At 42.0% G+C, this 19,023-nt stretch overlaps 1 protein-coding gene across 1 annotated transcript; it reads left to right on the top strand.

Annotated features, from left to right (window-relative positions):
• Positions 1-1,158: 1,158 nt before the first annotated feature.
• On the top strand, positions 1,159-18,068 carry LOC131940445 (putative acyl-CoA synthetase YngI). The gene is made up of 8 exons (XM_059299076.1): positions 1,159-1,257; positions 2,285-2,399; positions 10,363-10,574; positions 12,006-12,210; positions 13,402-13,538; positions 14,709-14,838; positions 15,652-15,803; positions 17,624-18,068. Exons 1-8 carry the CDS (start codon positions 1,255-1,257, stop codon positions 17,852-17,854), a joined length of 1,185 nt encoding a protein of 394 aa, XP_059155059.1. The 5' UTR covers positions 1,159-1,254; the 3' UTR covers positions 17,855-18,068.
• Positions 18,069-19,023: the final 955 nt, after the last annotated feature.

Raw genomic sequence — 19,023 nt, forward strand, 5'->3', positions numbered from 1 at the left:
TTATTGTTATATCTTTTATAAAGCACATAGAAATTATAACGATAGTTATTTGTTTTCAATTAAAGTCAATTAATTTTAGAGGGATTATTATTTTAACAAAACCCATAAATTTCTATATACTTTCAATCGTTGTGGTTCGAATGGTTCACCTTGCTAGTTACGTCGCCAAATGTAATAGATTATGCTCTTATAGTCTATTATTTGTCAATCCCTACTCTGTAGGGTTATAACACTAATGAATGAATGTTAATGTACTGACTAAAGTCACTTAAGGGACAAGTCGGTATTTCTCGTTTTGCTCTCAATTTAGGTACCCTAATTTATTTACATACTTTGCATGATTAATTTACATATTAAGCTTAATTTAACTCGAGCAATGCTGTTAAAAGGATACATTTAGCATGAACGTTAAATGTATTTTTGAGTGTAGGTTTGAATTCAAATACCAAGTTTAACTCGTGAACTTACACAAGGACACCCCCCCCCCCCCCTTATTACTAATTACTATCTTTGTAAGGATGTAATACAAGGACACATTATGTCTGAAATCATAAGGGCAACTGATGTTTCTACTGTCTCGAAACCTGCTGCTGACGCAGCATGGAATGATTAAAGCTGGAGTGGGACAGCGGACATGCCAAGAGTTGGTACAGATATTATACAGTGTTGCTTTCAGAAATTCTCACCGGGGGGGGGGGGGGGTTAAAAGGGGCGGAGATTGATTCAAAGTATACATTTTCTAAATTATATATTTCATCTATTTCGTCCCGGAGGTGTATGTGTGTGTGTGTGGGGGGGGGGGGGGGGGCAATAGCAAATGCCTTGCTATCACCAGTTTCCTTTCGTGAACTCACGTCCAACACTTGGAGTACACTAGTAGAGTCTAGTATAACTGTACAATTTTAGTCAGCGTTTTAGATAAAAAAAAAATTCCCTCAAATAACGACGATTATATGTTTCGTCGTTTCAAAAAAGAACTAATTTTAACAAGAATGTTCTATTCTTTTGTATGTAAAGTTGTTCAAACACAAAAATAAGGTGTCGGCTATAAAAAAAAAATTCTCCACACAATCATATTTCCATGACGTCATACTATTAACTTTTCCAAGTTTCCGGAAATCACCCACCATTATGTGAACTCAGCTTTCAACTTCCTGTTCAAATAAAAAAAAAGAAAATCTAACTTTTCTCAACAAAGTAGTCTACATTCTAGATCTAGTTCTTGATAATATAAAAAAAAAAAACTCCGCAAAAATGGTATGTCTTATTTTAAAGAAACTTGATCGCAACACGCCTGTAACATAAACTAGACGTCTAGATCAAATATAATATGTAGACTACATACAGATACAATCATGTCACGATTTACACGTATATATACACATACAAGGTTAGGTTGGGTTAGCCTGTCCTCCCCCCCCCCCCCCCCCCCCGTGACAAAGGCAGCTGACAAGAGCTTTCCAGGCGTCTCTGTCGTTTGCTAGTTTCTCCAACTGTGGGGTCGTCCATAAATGACGTCACACTCTTAAAGGGGGGGGGGGGAAGATGGTGGGTCCGTAATTTTGTGACGGTGTGTGATGAGGGGGAGGGGTTCAGATGGTGCGACGTCACATTTTTGCATTATAAAAAAGCAATGTTAGAAAACGAATTTTAGACGTTATTTTAGAAACCTGTTTTAATAAATAGTAATAGGAATTGATTAAAATACTCTATTCTCACAGAGTTTAGACAAGATTTTGGAAAAAATATCGATGTTAAAAAAAAATTCAACTGCAATATTGAGGGGGGGGGGGTTGTAGGCTGAGATGTGACGTCAATTTAGGGGGGGGGTGGGTCTGGCTTTTTGTGACGATGTGTGATGGAAGGGAGGAGGGGAGGTGAAAATGACCCCTGTCGCCAGAATACACATACAAAGTGACATAAAATCATGTCACGATGTACAAATATATATACACATACAGTCATATCATAATGTACATTATTAATTGGCCATCCCAAAACAAATGTCATTCCCCTAATTTTGTATACAGATGTCTGTTATGAACTAATTTTTGTAGACACGTATCTATCATAAGTCTAAATTTTGTACACGAATATCTATCATTATCCTAATTTTGTAAACAAATATCTGTCATTATCCTAATTTTGTACACAAATCACATGTCTGTGATTCCCCTAATTTTGTACACACGTTCTTTGATTCCCCAAATTTTATGCACAAATATCTGTCATTGACTTAATTGTGTACACTAATCTCTATCACCCCCTCCTCCCCCCCCCCCAGATGCTGTGTCACTCCGACGCTTTAACCCAGCCAATCATTGACCCCCGTCCTGAGCTCAACTACAGAACGGTCAACGGCAAGCTGAGGTTTATCTGGGAGAGTTTACCAGAACGAGGTCAGTTTCTTATTGCCACCAGCACCCCCCCTCCCTCCGGCAAGCTGAGGTTTATCTGGGAGAGTTTACCAGAACGAGGTCAGTTTCTTATTGCCACCAACCCCCCTCCTCCCTCCGGCAAGCTGAGGTTTATCTGGGAGAGTTTACCAGAGCGAGGTCAGTTTCTTATTGCCACCAACCCCCCTCCTCCCTCCGGCAAGCTGAGGTTTATCTGGGAGAGTTTACCAGAACGAGGCTAGTACTAATTGCCACCCCCCCCCCTCCCTCCGGCAAGCTGAGGTTTATCTGGGAGAGTTTACCAGAACGAGGTCAGTTTCTTATTGCCACCAACCCCCCCCCCCCTCCCTCCGGCAAGCTGAGGTTTATCTGGGAGAGTTTACCAGAGCGAGGTCAGTTTCTTATTGCCACCAACCCCCCTCCTCCCTCCGGCAAGCTGAGGTTTATCTGGGAGAGTTTACCAGAACGAGGCTAGTACTAATTGCCACCCCCCCCCCCTCCCTCCGGCAAGCTGAGGTTTATCTGGGAGAGTTTACCAGAACGAGGTCAGTTTCTTATTGCCACCAACCCCCCTCCTCCCTCCGGCAAGCTGAGGTTTATCTGGGAGAGTTTACCAGAACGAGGTCAGTTTCTTATTGCCACCAACCCCCCTCCTCCCTCCGGCAAGCTGAGGTTTATCTGGGAGAGTTTACCAGAGCGAGGTCAGTTTCTTATTGCCACCAACCCCCCTCCTCCCTCCGGCAAGCTGAGGTTTATCTGGGAGAGTTTACCAGAACGAGGCTAGTACTAATTGCCACCCCCCCCCCCTCCCTCCGGCAAGCTGAGGTTTATCTGGGAGAGTTTACCAGAACGAGGTCAGTTTCTTATTGCCACCAACCCCCCTCCTCCCTCCGGCAAGCTGAGGTTTATCTGGGAGAGTTTACCAGAACGAGGTCAGTTTCTTATTGCCACCAACCCCCCCCCCCCCTCCCTCCGGCAAGCTGAGGTTTATCTGGGAGAGTTTACCAGAACGAGGTCAGTTTCTTATTGCCACCAACCCCCCCCCCCCCTCCCTCCAGCAAGCTGAGGTTTATCTGGGAGAGTTTACCAGAACGAGGCTAGTACTAATTGCCACCACCCCCCCCTCCCTCCGGCAAGCTGAGGTTTATCTGGGAGAGTTTACCAGAACGAGGCTAGTACTAATTGCCACCAACCCCCCCCCCCCCTCCCTCCGGCAAGCTGAGGTTTATCTGGGAGAGTTTACCAGAACGAGGCTAGTACTAATTGCCACCAGCATCTCCCCCTCCCTCCGGCAAGATATTTGTTCTAGTAGTGAGGACCGTCCAACCCCGAACCCACACTGTGGTAAAGCTATCACATAGAGGGGGTTACTCAAATGTGCTGTTTTATAAATGTTCCAAAGAAATTGTCTTATAATTAGCGATGATGTAATTATTATTGTAGGCTACATACTGAACATTGTTATCTTTCGTTAAAAAAAAAGATGAAGATGTTTGTTTTAGAGAGAATAGTTTTCACTGTTTGTACTATTTTAGAATCATTTGTCTTTTATGTTTTTTTTTATAGAGGGAATAATGTTTTCTGTCTGTACTATTATAGAATAAAGCGTGATTTATGTTGTTTTTTTTAAAATAATTTTGTGGGAATCTTGTATTCACAGTTTTATAATTTATAGTGTTTTATGTTTTTAACATTTTTAAAAGGTATCGTGTTTACTGTTTTTTTTATTGTTTTAGAGGGAATCGTGTTTTATGTTTGATATTGTTTTAGAAGGAATCGTGTTTTATGTTTGATATTGTTTTAGAGGGAATCGTGTTTCGTGTTTTTTATTGTTTTAGAGGGAATCAAGTTTTATGTTTGATATTGTTTTAGAGGGAATCGTGTTTTATGATGACGACGATGAGAGAACGAGTTTGAAAAATGAAGAAATCAAATTGCTGGCCATGAAATGCGCGTCGCTGATGAGGAGCCATGGCGTCAAGAAAGGCGACATCGTCTGCAACCTACTTCAGGGCAGCATGGAGCGCGAGGTTGTCAACTTCGCTATCCTTATGGCGGGTATGAAAGAAAGTCGAATTGTTTGAGTTAAACTAATTTTAGTTTTTATAACTATATTCACTTCGATACTTCTAATGACTATGTACGCACAATGAAAAGGGGAATTATATAAGGGGAATTATATACGTGGAATTATAAAGAAAATTTTTCTGTAATTAAGATTTTAAGGTAATTATTTTTAGAACAAAAATAAGCTTTGATTAATAGGGCTGGTAAGTAGGTCACCAACCAGTTCTACAGCTCAATAAAACCTGCATGAGACATAGAACTGGTTGGTAAGTCAGGTACTGCTTAGGACTGAGTGATCTCAGGATGTTTGAGAAATCCTGCCGATCTGTATACATGCCTCCATAATTCACGTGCGAATTTGGCATTGTACTCAAAAGTTGAGAATGTGAATGTGACATTCCCCCCCCCCTCTCTACAGGTGCTGTAGTGATGCATGGTGACGTCATCAATGACGTGGGTCACCATTTCTGGACCCCCATTCACCAGGCCGGTGTCCGCCATATTGTCGTGGAGCCCACAGATGATTCGCCTGGATGGAAGATGGTAGATATACATCTATACATACATCTGTACATACATCTATACATACATTTATACAAACATTTGTACATACATTTGTACATACATTTGTACATACATTAATACATACATTTGTACATATATTAACACATACATTTGTATATACATTCATCTATACATACATCTATACATACATTTATATATACTTTTATACATACATTTATACATACATTTATACATACATTTATACATACATCTATACATACATTTATACATACATTTATACATACATTTGTACATACATTTGTACATACATTTGTACATACATTTATACATACATTGGTACATATATTAACACATACATTTGTAACACATCCATCTATAGATATACTTATACATACATTTGTACATATATTAACACATACATTTATAACACATTCATCTATACATACATTTATACATACATTTATAAATACATTTATACATATATTTAGACATACATCTATACATAGATCTATACATTCATTTATAGCTGTTCAGGTAGCGTCCTGTCCCTTGGGTCCATCAGAGTAGGGTGTGTGTGTGGGGGGGGGGGGTCTGGTACATGGGGCAAAATCCTGCTCTTCTCATATCTCTGCGAAGTCGTTGTATTTGGATATGCGCAATATTAGACTATGGAGCCATGTTATTATTATTGTTCATACATTTAAACAAACATTTATACATAAAATTTAAATAATTACACATACACTACATCATTCTATCAGCGCCCCCCCCCTGTAGTCTCAACTCCCTGCTCCCCCTCCATCAAACCCCTCCACCCCCTCCCATGACCAACATAATGATTAGACTGGAGCATTGTGTCTTGCTGTATACAGTCAATAACACTGTTGCTTATTTGCACATGAAAGAACTCATCAGCAGATCAGCAAAACATGGGAGGCAAATCGTTCAGGAGAACAATCAATGTGCATCGGGTTCTTATTGGTGTAAACTTTAAAATAATTCTCCCCCCCCCCCCCCCCAGTTTACACTGGAAATCTAAGACACCTATTGCTATCTAGGGTTAGCCCACTATATGGTTTAGCTGGTGGGGGGGGGGGGGGAACAACAAATAAATGACGTCACGCTTTTAACCCCCAATCGTCACAAATCGTCACAAAAATTCTAACCCCCACCCTTCCGCTATGAGTGTAACATCGTTTTTGGAGGACCCCCCTCCTCTCCCTGCATGTGCTGATGTTCCCAGACATAACATCCTGTTTCTGTGTTTGTGCTAACAACAGCTGCAGGACGACATTGGGCCCAGCGGGGCGGACATTGAGAAGTCAACAATAGAGGAGGTTCCTCTGCTGGATAAGGTCTTTAAGTTTCGATTACAGCACCATTCCAAGGTAGGTCATTGTGACATCATTCCAACGTAGGTAATTGTGACATCATTCCAAGGTAGGTAATTGTGACATCATTCCAAGGTAGGTAATTGTGACATCATTCCAAGGTAGGTAATTGTGACATCATTCCAAGGTAGGTAATTGTGACATCATTCTAATTCTAAGGTAGGTAATTGTGACACCATTCTAAGGTAGGTAATTGTGACCTCATTCTAATTCTAAGGTAGTTAATTGTGACACCATTCTAAGGTAGGTAATTGTGACCTCATTCTAAGGTAGGTAATTGTGACATCATTCTTAGGTAGGTAATTGTGACATCATTCTTAGGTAGGTAATTGTGACATCATTCCAAGGTAGGTAATTGTGACATCATTCTAATTCTAAGGTAGGTAATTGTGACACCATTCTAAGGTAGGTAATTGTGACCTCATTCTAATTCTAAGGTAGGTAATTGTGACACCATTCTAAGGTAGGTAATTGTGACCTCATTCTAAGGTAGGTAATTGTGACATCATTCTTAGGTAGGTAATTGTGACATCATTCTTAGGTAGGTAATTGTGACATCATTCCAAGGTAGGTAATTGTGACATCATTCTTAGGTAGGTAATTGTGACATCATTCCAAGGTAGGTAATTGTGACATCATTCTAATTCTAAGGTAGGTAATTGTGACACCATTCTAAGGTAGGTAATTGTGACCTCATTCTAAGGTAGGTAATTGTGACCTCATTCTAAGGTAGGTAATTGTGACCTCATTCTAAGGTAGGTAATTGTGACATCATTCCAAGGTAGGTAATTGTGACATAATTCAAGGTAGGTAATTGTGACATCATTCTAAGGTAGGTAATTGTGACATAATTCAAGGTAGGTAATTGTGAAATCATTCTAAGGTAGGTAATTGGGACATCATTCCAAGGTAGGTAATTGTGACTTATTCTAAGGTAGGTAATTGTGACCTCATTCTAAGGTAGGTAATTGTGACATCATTCTAAGGTAGGTAATTGGGACATCATTCCAAGGTAGGTAATTGTGACATCATTCCAAGGTAGGTAATTGTGACATCATTCTAAGGTAGGTAATTGTGACATCATTCTAAGGTAGGTAATTGGGACATCATTCCAAGGTAGGTAATTGTGACTTATTCTAAGGTAGGTAATTGTGACCTCATTCTAAGGTAGGTAATTGTGACATCATTCTAAGGTAGGTAATTGGGACATTATTCTAAGGTAGGTAATTGTGACATCATTCCAAGGTAGGTAATTGGGACATCATTCTAAGGTAGGTAATTGTGACATCATTCCAAGGTAGGAAATTTTGACATCATTCCAAGGTAGGTAATTGTGACATCATTCTAAGGTAGGTAACGCCGTAATATTTCCAAGGTAGGTCTCAGTCATCATTCTAATGTAGGTAATTGTGACACCATTCCAAGGTAGGTAATTGTGACATCATTCTAAGGTAGGTAATTGTGACATTATTCTAAGGTAGGTAATTGTGACATCATTCCAAGGTAGGTAATTTTGACATCATTCTAAGGTAGGTAATTGTGACACCATTCTAAGGTAGGTAATTTTATGACATCATTCTAAGGTAGGTAATTGTGACATCATTCCAAGGTAGGTAATTTTATGACATCATTCCAAGGTAGGTAATTGTGACATCATTCTAAGGTAGGTAATTGTGACATCATTCCAAGGTAGGTAATTTTGACATCATTCCAAGGTAGGTAATTGGGACATCATTCCAAGGTAGGTAATTGTGACATCATTCTAAGGTAGGTAATTGTGACATCATTCTAAGGTAGGTAGTTGTGACATCATTCCAAGGTAGGTAATTGGGACATCATTCCAAGGTAGGTAATTGTGACATCATTCTAAGGTAGGTAATTGTGACATCATTCCAAGGTAGGTAATTGGGACATCATTCTAAGGTAGGTAATTGTGACATCATTCTAATTCTAAGGTAGGTAATTGTGACATCATTCTAAGGTAGGTAATTGTGACATCATTCTAAGGTAGGTAATTGTGACATCATTCCAAGGTAGGTAATTGGGACATCATTCCAAGGTAGGTAATTGTGACATCATTCTAAGGTAGGTAATTGTGACATCATTCCAAGGTAGGTAATTGGGACATCATTCCAAGGTAGGTAATTGTGACATAATTCTAAGGTAGGTAATTGTGACATCATTCCAAGGTAGGTAATTGTGACATCATCCTAAGGTAGGTACCTCAGTCATATTTCCAAGGTAGGTAATTCAGTCATCAGTCCAAGGTATGTAATTCAGACATCGTTTCTAAAGTAGGTAATTCTAAGGTATGTAATTCAATCATTATTCTAAAGGTAGATAATTCAGTCAGTATTCCAAGGTAGGTAATTAAGTCATCATTCCAAGGTAGACAATTTTGACATAATTTCGAGATGGACGTTTCATACATCAGCAAAAAGGTATATTATTTTCCTTTGAAAATAGACTCGTCTATTTGATCTTTGAATAAGACTAGTGTTTTGAAAACGCGTTAACTGTTGTATAATAATACAATATAACACAATATATCATCACATACTCTATAACTGGTAAAAAAAAATCTTACTTTACAGAATGAGAATGTGAAGACAGCCTTTGAGCTAATTAAAGAACACGGCGGGATGTTTATGGAGCGCCTCTGTTCACATGACCCAGCCGCCATCTTTGTTGCCAAATGCCCTTTACAAAGTACACAGATTTTTTTTCTTAAATTTAATGAAAAATTAATTTTTAGCTTTTGATTGAATAGGTGCCGGTTGTCTGTTTTAAGCGTTTTTTTAAAAGACTTTTTTATCACATTTTAAACTTGAAAAATAAATCAGGTAATATTTACAGTGATTGAGTGTTAAATAAAGTGACCATCGACGGTCAAAAGGACAAATACGTTCAATATCCTTTTTTTCCTGTGTCCTCTGGCGTATAAAGGGATAGTGTAGTCAGGTCTATTCCCACCCGCCTTGACCTTCCTTAACGTGAGTCAGGCACCCTTTAGAGCTGGGTGGACACAATGACGTCCTGCAGCCGTCCTCTTGACAACGCCATACCGTACAAAATAATTTCGGAACCAATGCGAAGAGACTTGTCTTCCGAAGCTACCAATCAGTAACGCCTTTCCCGATGTAGTGTTACAGAGCATTTCACCTTGTATCTCACCAGAACATTTGATCCATGTATCTCCCCAGAGCATTTAATACATGTATCTCCCCAGAATATTTGATCCATGTATCTACCCAGAACATTTGATCCATGTATCTCCCCAGAACATTTGATACATGTATCTCCCCAGAACATTTGATACATGTATCTCCCCAGAACATTTGATACATGTATCTCCCCAGAACATTTGATACATGTATCTCCCCAGAACATTTGATACATATATCTCCCCGGAACATTTGATCCATGTATCTCCCCAGAACATTTAATACATGTATCTCCCCAGAACATTTGATACATATATCTCCCCGGAACATTTGATCCATGTATCTCCCCAGAACATTTAATACATGTATCTCCCCAGAACATTTGATATATGCATCTCCCCAGAACATTTGATCCATGTATCTCCCCAGAACATTTGATCCATGTATCTCCCCAGAACATTTGATCCATGTATCTCCCCAGAACATTTGATCCATGTATCTCCCCAGAACATTTGATCCATGTATCTCCCCAGAACATTTGATACATGTATCTCCCCAGAACATTTGATACATATATCTCCCCGGAACATTTGATCCATGTATCTCCCCAGAACATTTAATACATGTATCTCCCCAGAACATTTGATATATGCATCTCCCCAGAACATTTGATCCATGTATCTCCCCAGAACATTTGATCCATGTATCTCCCCGGAACATTTGATCCATGTATCTCCCCAGAGCATTTGATCCATGTATCTCCCCAGAACATCTGATCCATGTATCTCCCCAGAACATTTGATCCATGTATCTCCCCAGAGCACTACAAACTGGTGTTACGTAACCACTCCCAGCTGTGTCAGATCGCTCACAGGGTCGAGGATATGTTTAACATCATACCCGATGACGTAGTTTACAACGACTGGCCAGTCAGCTGGTTGACCGGGTTGCCCTTCTGTTACATCAGCACCGGATGTACGATGGTCAAGTCCACTCTGACAGACTGTCCGGCGGAGAAGGTCGTCAGGGAGGTATGGTCGTTGTGTGGGTCAGGTATGGTCGTTGTGTGGGTCAGAGAAAATGGTAGTTGTGTGGGTCAGTGAGGTATGGTCGTTGTATGGGTCAGGTATGGTCGTTGTGTGGGTCAGTGAGGTATGGTGGTTGTGTGGGTCAGGTATGGTCGTTGTGTGGGTCAGGTATGGTCGTTGTGTGGGTCAGTGAGGTATGGTGGTTGTGTGGGTCAGGTATGGTCGTGTGTGGGTCAGGTATGGTCGTTGTCTGGGTCAGGTATGGTCGTTGTGTGGGTCAGGTATGGTCGTTGTGTGGGTCAGGTATGGTCGTTGTGTGGGTCAGAGAAAATGGTAGTTGTGTGGGTCAGTGAGGTATGGTCGTTGTATGGGTCAGGTATGGTCGTTGTGTGGGTCAGTGAGGTATGGTGGTTGTGTGGGTCAGGTATGGTCGTTGTGTGGGTCAGGTATGGTCGTTGTGTGGGTCAGTGAGGTATGGTGGTTGTGTGGGTCAGGTATGGTCGTGTGTGGGTCAGGTATGGTCGTTGTCTGGGTCAGGTATGGTCGTTGTGTGGGTCAGGTATGGTCGTTGTGTGGGTCAGGTATGGTCGTTGTGTGGGTCAGATATGGTCGTTGTGTGGGTCAGGTATGGTCGTTGTGTGGGTCAGGTATGGTCGTTGTGTGGGTCAGATATGGTCGTTGTGTGGGTCAGGTATGGTCGTTGTGTGGGTCAGATATGGTCGTTGTGTGGGTCAGGTATGGTCGTTGTGTGAGTCAGGTATGGTCGTTGTGTGGGTCAGGTATGGTCGTTGTGTGGGTCAGGTATGGTCGTTGTATGGGTCAGGGAGGTTTGGTCGTTGTGTGGGTCAGTGAGGTATGGTCGTTGTGTGGGTCAGGTATGGTTGTTGTGTGGGTCAGATATGGTCGTTGTGTGGGTCAGGTATGGTCGTTGTGTGGGTCAGTGAGGTATAGTCGTTGTGTGGGTCAGTGAGGTATGGTCGTTGTGTGGGTCAGGTATGGTCGTTGTGTGGGTCAGTGAGGTATGGTCGTTGTGTGGGTCAGAAAGGTATATTCGTTGTGTGGGTCAGTGAGGTATGGTCGTTGTGTGGGTCAGTGAGGTATGGTCGTTGTGTGGGTCAGGTATGGTCGTTGTGTGTGTCAGGTATGGTCGTTGTGTGGGTCAGGTATGGTCGTTGTGTGGGTCAGGTATGGTCGTTGTGTGGGTCAGAGAGATACAGTCATTGTGTGGATAATGGAGGTTCGTTCGTTGTGTGGGTCACATAAGTTTAACGATTGACGTTAAATTGTTTTGTTTGTCCAATTAGAGTGACTACAAACTGAGATCAGGTTTAAAAGTTTCTGAAAGGATTACCCAAAGAAAAGAAAATAAATCACTCGTTTAAAAATAGTTTACCTACCACTAATCCCATCCGTCCTTTCTACTGGCACGCACAGACCTGGGACCTGATAGAGAAAGAGAAGTGCACCATCGCCAGCCTGCAGCCCTCCATGATCCAGATGCTCTCCTCCCACTGTGAAGATATTCCCGAGCCCCACTGGAAGCTCAAAGTCCTCAGCACCACCGGCTTCGTCCGGCAGTCCGTCATGGACGCCATTGGCCCGTGCACTGACGCTATCGTCACCTGCTACTCGTTGATTGGTTTGTTAAAAATAGTTTTTTTTTCCATCAGAGATGTTCAAAAATTTCAGTTTTCGCTTTGTGTGATGACGCAAGATTACGTCAGACATGTTTAGCAAATATAGGTTAGCAGAAACAGACTATAGGCCTAGTTGGTCAGACTAGTCAGAGAGATAGACCAATAAAAATACGTGAACTGACCGGTCACGTGGGACGGTCAGCTGACCACTGAGGCGTGGGTCAGTAGAGAGATTAGCGGCAGTTGATGATTAGCTAGCGAGGGCAGAAGGTGTTAGGTTGTAGAATGGAGCAGACGTAGTTATGTAGAGAACAGAAAGTTAGTGTTAGGATTGGTCATGGGAGTGCGTAGTTAGTAGTATAGTGAACAGTTAGTAGTAGTAGGTAGCATGTGGTATGGACAGTCAGATAGAAGTAGTACAGTGTAGATTAGTTAGGTAGAAAATTGATTACATACATTTGAATAAAGAACATTTTGATTTTATACATGAACTGTGTGTTATTGGATTCATTCGTTTCGCATCTTAAAAATCCCCACCCTCACAACTGGTGCAACAAGAAGAAACTACAAACTAAGATCCTGTTTCATACCATCACACTTTGCTTTGGTTAAAGGTTAAAGGAGATCATATCAAAGAAAGAAAAAGATCCAGTAGCGTAGGGGGGGGGGGGGGGTGAGGCGGGGGGGGGGTACATATGTCCACGGGCGCCGACTTTAGGGGGCAAATCAAAATCTTGTGGGGGGGGGTGCAAATCGAAAGTTTGAGGGGGGGGGGGTGCAAATCGAAAAGTTTGTCCCCGGGCGCAGGGAAGGGTCGCTACACCTCTGAAAAGATCTAGTGAAACTGCTACCAACGACAGCTGACTGTTTATTAACTGCAGCTAACGACAACTAACACCTAACGTTACGTAGGTTTAACATCTCATACACTTTTCTCTATCACCTAACCACACCTAGGTTTAACATCACATACACTCTAATATCTAACCACGCTTAGGTTAACCACACTTAGGTTTAACATCCCACACACTCTAACACCTAATCACACCTAGGTTTAACATCCCATACTCTTTTACACCTAACCACACCTAGGTTTAACATCCCATACACTTTTACACCTAACCACACATAGGTTTAACATCCCATACACTTTAGCAACTTGGTTTAACATCCCCCACACGTTTCCCCCACAGAGGCCGGTGTGGTGTCTAGACTGATGGTGACTGACACCACCAAGACCCGCTACACGGAGGGCTGTGTCGGTGACCTCACTGACCCCGTCAGGACGAGGTTTGACACGGAGGGACCAGGTTCAGCTAAACCTACCAAGGTTGGTGTTCGTTGACCAAACCTACCAAGGTTGGTGTCTGTGGTCCAAGACTAACTAGGTAGGCGTCCTATGTCAAATGTTAACTAGGTTAGCGTCCATTGTCCAAGACTAACTAGGTTAGCGTTCATTGTCTTAGACTAACTAGGTTAGTGTCCATTGTCCAAGACTAACTAGGTTAGCGTCCATTGTCCAAGACTAACTAGGTTAACGACCATTGTCTTAGACTAACTAGGTTAGTGTCCATTGTCCAAGACTAACTAGGTTAGCGTCCATTGTCCAAGACTAACTAGGTTAGCGTCCATTGTTCAATGTTAACTTGGTTAGCATCCGTTGTTTTAACTTAAAATAGGTTTAGTGTCCATTGTCCAAGACTAACTAGGTAGGCGTCCTATGTCGAATGTTAACTAGGTTAGCGTCCATTGTCCAAGACTAACTAGGTTAACGTCCATTGTCTTAGACTAACTAGGTTAGTATCCATTGTCCAAGACTAACTAGGTTAGCGTCCATTGTCCAAGACTAACTAGGTTAACGACCATTGTCTTAGACTAACTAGGTTAGTGTCCATTGTCCAAGACTAACTAGGTTAGCGTCCATTGTCCAAGACTAACTAGGTTAGCGTCCATTGTTCAATGTTAACTTGGTTAGCATCCGTTGTTTTAACTTAAAATAGGTTTAGTGTCCATTGTCCAAGCCTAAGTAAACATCCTTTGTTCAAATATTTCTATTTTAAAGTCCATATTCAGTACTAAAATCCACACATATTAGCTTAGAGTCTACACGATTTCTATTTTAAAACGGAACAAGCTCAGAAATTAAAAAAAAACAACAAATTAACGCGAAACCTTGTGTAAACTAATTCACAACCTAGTTGACTTCAAAGCCTATGACCAACTGACTTTAGCATAGCCTGCATATTTTAATACCCTTTTTTTTCGATGTTACATCTTTCTTGTTTTTAATTAGTCAAGAAAACATAACTAAAATTGTACTCAAAATCATATCCTTTATTTCTTGAAAATGTTTTAGCATATTACATAACTAACTACTAATTACATAACATTTTCTATTGAAGTTTATCAATTCTTTTAATTGTAAATGACAAAAACAAAAAAAAAAATAAAAAAATAAAAAAATCCCCAGCTTCAAGTGTTTTTGTTCCACTGTCCTCAGATCGGCGAGATTCTGCTTCAAGGGAAACTGGTGTGTAAGGAATATTTTAACGACCCGAACCTGACCAAGATGACGTTCACAGAGGAGGGCTATCTGCTGACTGGGGACCTGGGCTTTTACAATGAGCACAGTTGAGTTTAATTAAGGCTGTTGTAATGGTTAGAACAATGAGTAGAGTTGTGTTGAAATACGGCAGTAGTAATGGTTAGAACAATGAGTAGAGTTGTGTTGAAATACGGCAGTAGTAATGGTTAGAACAATGAGTAGAGTTGTGTTGAAATACGGCAGTTGTAATGGTTAGAACAATGAGTAGAGTTGTGTTGAAATACGGCAGTTGTAATGGTTAGAACAATGAGTAGAGTTGTGTTGAAATACGGCAGTTGTAATGGTTAGAACAATGAGCACAGTTGAGTTGAAATACGGCAGTTGTAATGGTTAGAACAATGAGTAGAGTTGTGTTGAAATACGGCAGTTGTAATGGTTAGAACAATGAGTAGAGTTGTGTTGAAATACGGCAGTTGTAATTGTTAGAACAATGAGTAGAGTTGTGTTGAAATACGGCAGTAGTAATGGTTAGAACAATGAGTAGAGTTGTGTTGAAATACGGCAGTTGTAATGGTTAGAACAATGAGTAGAGTTGTGTTGAAATACGGCAGTAGTAATGGTTAGAACAATGAGTAGAGTTGTGTTGAAATACGGCAGTTGTAATTGTTAGAACAATGAGTAGAGTTGTGTTGAAATACGGCAGTTGTAATGGTTAGAACAATGAGTAGAGTTGTGTTGAAATACGGCAGTTGTAATGGTTAGAACAATGAGCACAGTTGAGTTGAAATACGGCAGTTGTAATGGTTAGAACAATGAGTAGAGTTGGACGGATCGGCACATATATGTGTTGCGTGGTTTTTTTTTAACAATCAATTTTTATATCCCTGACCTGCTACAGACCAGCTGTTTGTGTTGGGGAGGAAGGTCGACGCCATTATTCGCGGGGAAACGGCCATATTCCCACGTGACATCGAGGAGAAGGTCAACCAGTGCCCTGGGATTTGGAAGGTCAAGGTCGTTTCGATCAAAGATTATAAAAATGTCGTGCAGGTAAGACATACTTTATCCAAAACACCAAACACCAATACTTCAACCTGTACCTTCACCTAACCCCAACACCTTGACCGGTACCTAAACCTAACCCCAACACCTTGACCGGTACCTAAACCTAACCCCAACCCTTTAACCTGTACCTACACCTAACCCCAACACCTTGACCGGTACCTAAACCTAACCCCAACCCTTTGACCGGTACCTACACCTAACCCCAACACCTTGACCGGTACCTAAACCTAACCCCAACCCTTTAACCGGTACCTACACCTAACCCCAACCCTTTGACCGGTACCTAAACCTAACCCCAACCCTTTGACCGGTACCTACACCTAACCCCAACCCTTTGACCGGTACCTAAACCTAACCCCAACCCTTTGACCGGTACCTACACCTAACCCCAACCCTTTGACCGGTACCTAAACCTAACCCCAACACCTTGACCGGTACCTACACCTAACCCCAACCCTTTGACCGGTACGTAAACCTAACCCCAACCCCTTGACCGGTACCTAAACCTAACCCCAACCCCTTGACCGGTACCTAAACCTAACCCCAACCCCTTGACCGGTACCTACACCTAACCCCAACCCCTTGACCGGTACCTACACCTAACCCCAACACCTTGACCGGTACCTAAACCTAACCCCAACCCTTTAACCTGTACCTACACCTAACCCCAACACCTTGACCGGTACCTAAACCTAACCCCAACCCTTTGACCGGTACCTACACCTAACCCCAACACCTTGACCGGTACCTAAACCTAACCCCAACCCTTTAACCGGTACCTACACCTAACCCCAACCCTTTGACCGGTACCTAAACCTAACCCCAACCCTTTGACCGGTACCTACACCTAACCCCAACCCTTTGACCGGTACCTAAACCTAACCCCAACCCTTTGACCGGTACCTACACCTAACCCCAACCCTTTGACCGGTACCTAAACCTAACCCCAACACCTTGACCGGTACCTACACCTAACCCCAACCCTTTGACCGGTACGTAAACCTAACCCCAACCCCTTGACCGGTACCTAAACCTAACCCCAACCCCTTGACCGGTACCTAAACCTAACCCCAACCCCTTGACCGGTACCTACACCTAACCCCAACCCCTTGACCGGTACCTACACCTAACCCCAACACCTTGACCGGTACCTAAACCTAACCCCAACCCCTTGACCGGTACCTAAACCTTACTCTGACCCTTAAGCTGTACCTAAACCTATCTTCGTGGGGAGATGTGGTTATGCTTTAAGTTCCCACTTTGTCCTTTGTGAATGGCGTCACGATATTAATGGCCGATTTCAATTCCCTCCCCTCCCCCATCAATCTTCACTCATCGTAGCAAAAAGTCAGCCTCCTCTTAAAACGACGCAACACTTCCCCCCCTCTATTTTTTACATTTTGCTGTTTTGATTTTTAAAACTGCGTTTTCTTTCAACATTGTACATTGAACTAGCACAGTTAATAATATATTGATCTATTTCTTTATTACAAAATGTAATTTAAGCATGCAACATAAAAATGTGTTTTAAAAAAGGCTTTTAAAAATGCATGTTTATGACGTCACACTTTCTCTCCCATCCCCCCACTCCCCACCCCTCCTTATCGTCGCGAAAGTCCTAACACAGTCATAACTACAAAGGAGAGTGCTGTCGTTTTATGTCCTATGACTCGCGTCGTCATTCTAAACACATTCTTTCACTAATACGATTTTAGTGAACGAAATTTTTGTTTTATTTACCTGGATGGGTACTTATTGTTAAATACCAACCTCCCCTCCCCCTTCCCGTTGTTTGCTACTTCCAGATGTGCGCATGCGTGATCCCCCGGAAGGACGACTCCGTGACGATCGAGCGCGTGAAAGAGTTTTGCCGCTACCAGCTGGGCGGGACCTACGACGACGACGACAACCCCCACATGCCCACCTACGTCTTCTTCTTCGAGGAGTTTCCCATGCACAAGGGGCGGGTCAACCGTCGGATGCTGGCCTACATGGCGTCGGAAATCGTTCACGGAAACGTGGCTTGTGAATTCTGAACTATTCCGTCAAGTTTTTTTTTCATGAGTTTAAATTTAAAAAAAAAAGGTACTTTTCCCGTGTGAGATACAAAGCGGTGGTTATTATTCGTTGCCTGCAGCTTCTTTAATCATCAAGTGGTGGATTTGCTGTTGGGAAATTTCTTAATAAAACGTGCATTTGTACAAAATTTCCGTTCAACTATAAGGGAGCACATGCTTTTCTTTCAGGGATAACTTTATGATTTGAATTGTTTTGTCTTTTTTTTGCACGCAATAAAAAAATGTAAACCGTATTTTGTATTCTGCGAACTACTGAAACTTAACATTTCTGTTTTTTTTCTTGTGCTGTTTAGCAATTTAGAGCATTCGATTGCCTGTATATAAACAACACTGCAAAAATATAACACAAAGGAGCAAAACACTTCGACAAAAAGTAGTAAGTAAAGTTCCCCTTTCAAACCTGGTGGTCTATGGAGCAAGTGAAGTAGAGTTCACTTGTTTCTGTGACCTCGGCATATGAAGGGATAGTGTGGTCAGCGCTATGCCCAGCCGCATTTACTTTCCCTAACGTGAGGGTTAGGTACCCATCAGAGTTGGGTGGACTTAGGGACGGTCTACTAACTTAAACCCGAATTCAAACTCGAGACACACTGGTTAGCAGCCTAGCTCTCTACCGCAAGGCCAATCCGTGAAAAAAAAACTAGAATGATAAAAAAAATATTCTTGATAAAACTTTATCACTGTAGTGTGAAGATATTTCATGAACACAACCGCGACATTGTACAAACGACACCTTTGGTTCAACTCGTCCAGGTAATCTGAGCGACCAGCACCACCTTACCTGTAGTTTTGGAACTCTGAGCGACCAGCACCACCTTACCTGTAGTGTTGGAACTCTGAGCGACCAGCACCACCTTACCTGTAGTGTTGGAACTCTGAGCGACCAGCACCACCTTACCTGTAGTGTTGGAACTCTGAGCGACCAGCACCACCTTACCTGTAGTGTTGGAACTCTGAACGACCAGCACCACCTTACCTGTAGTGTTGGAACTCTGAGCGACCAGCACCACCTTACCTGTAGTGTTGGAACTCTGAGCGACCAGCACCACCTTACCTGTAGTGTTGGAACTCTGAGCGACCAGCACCACCTTACCTGTAGTGTTGGAACTCTGAACGACCAGCACCAC

The sequence above is a fragment of the Physella acuta genome, unplaced genomic scaffold (assembly GCF_028476545.2).
Source record: "Physella acuta isolate Inbredline_101_S28 unplaced genomic scaffold, ASM2847654v3 ptg000317l, whole genome shotgun sequence".
In the NCBI taxonomy this organism is placed as follows: domain Eukaryota; kingdom Metazoa; phylum Mollusca; class Gastropoda; family Physidae; genus Physella; species Physella acuta.

Bases quoted from the DNA above. Each gene is read 5' to 3' on its own strand.
- LOC131940445 (XM_059299076.1), top strand. The intron at 10,575-12,005 runs GTATGGTCGTTG...TGGCACGCACAG, and splicing joins CGGAGAAGGTCGTCAGGGAG to ACCTGGGACCTGATAGAGAA. The intron at 13,539-14,708 runs GTTGGTGTTCGT...CACTGTCCTCAG, and splicing joins GTTCAGCTAAACCTACCAAG to ATCGGCGAGATTCTGCTTCA.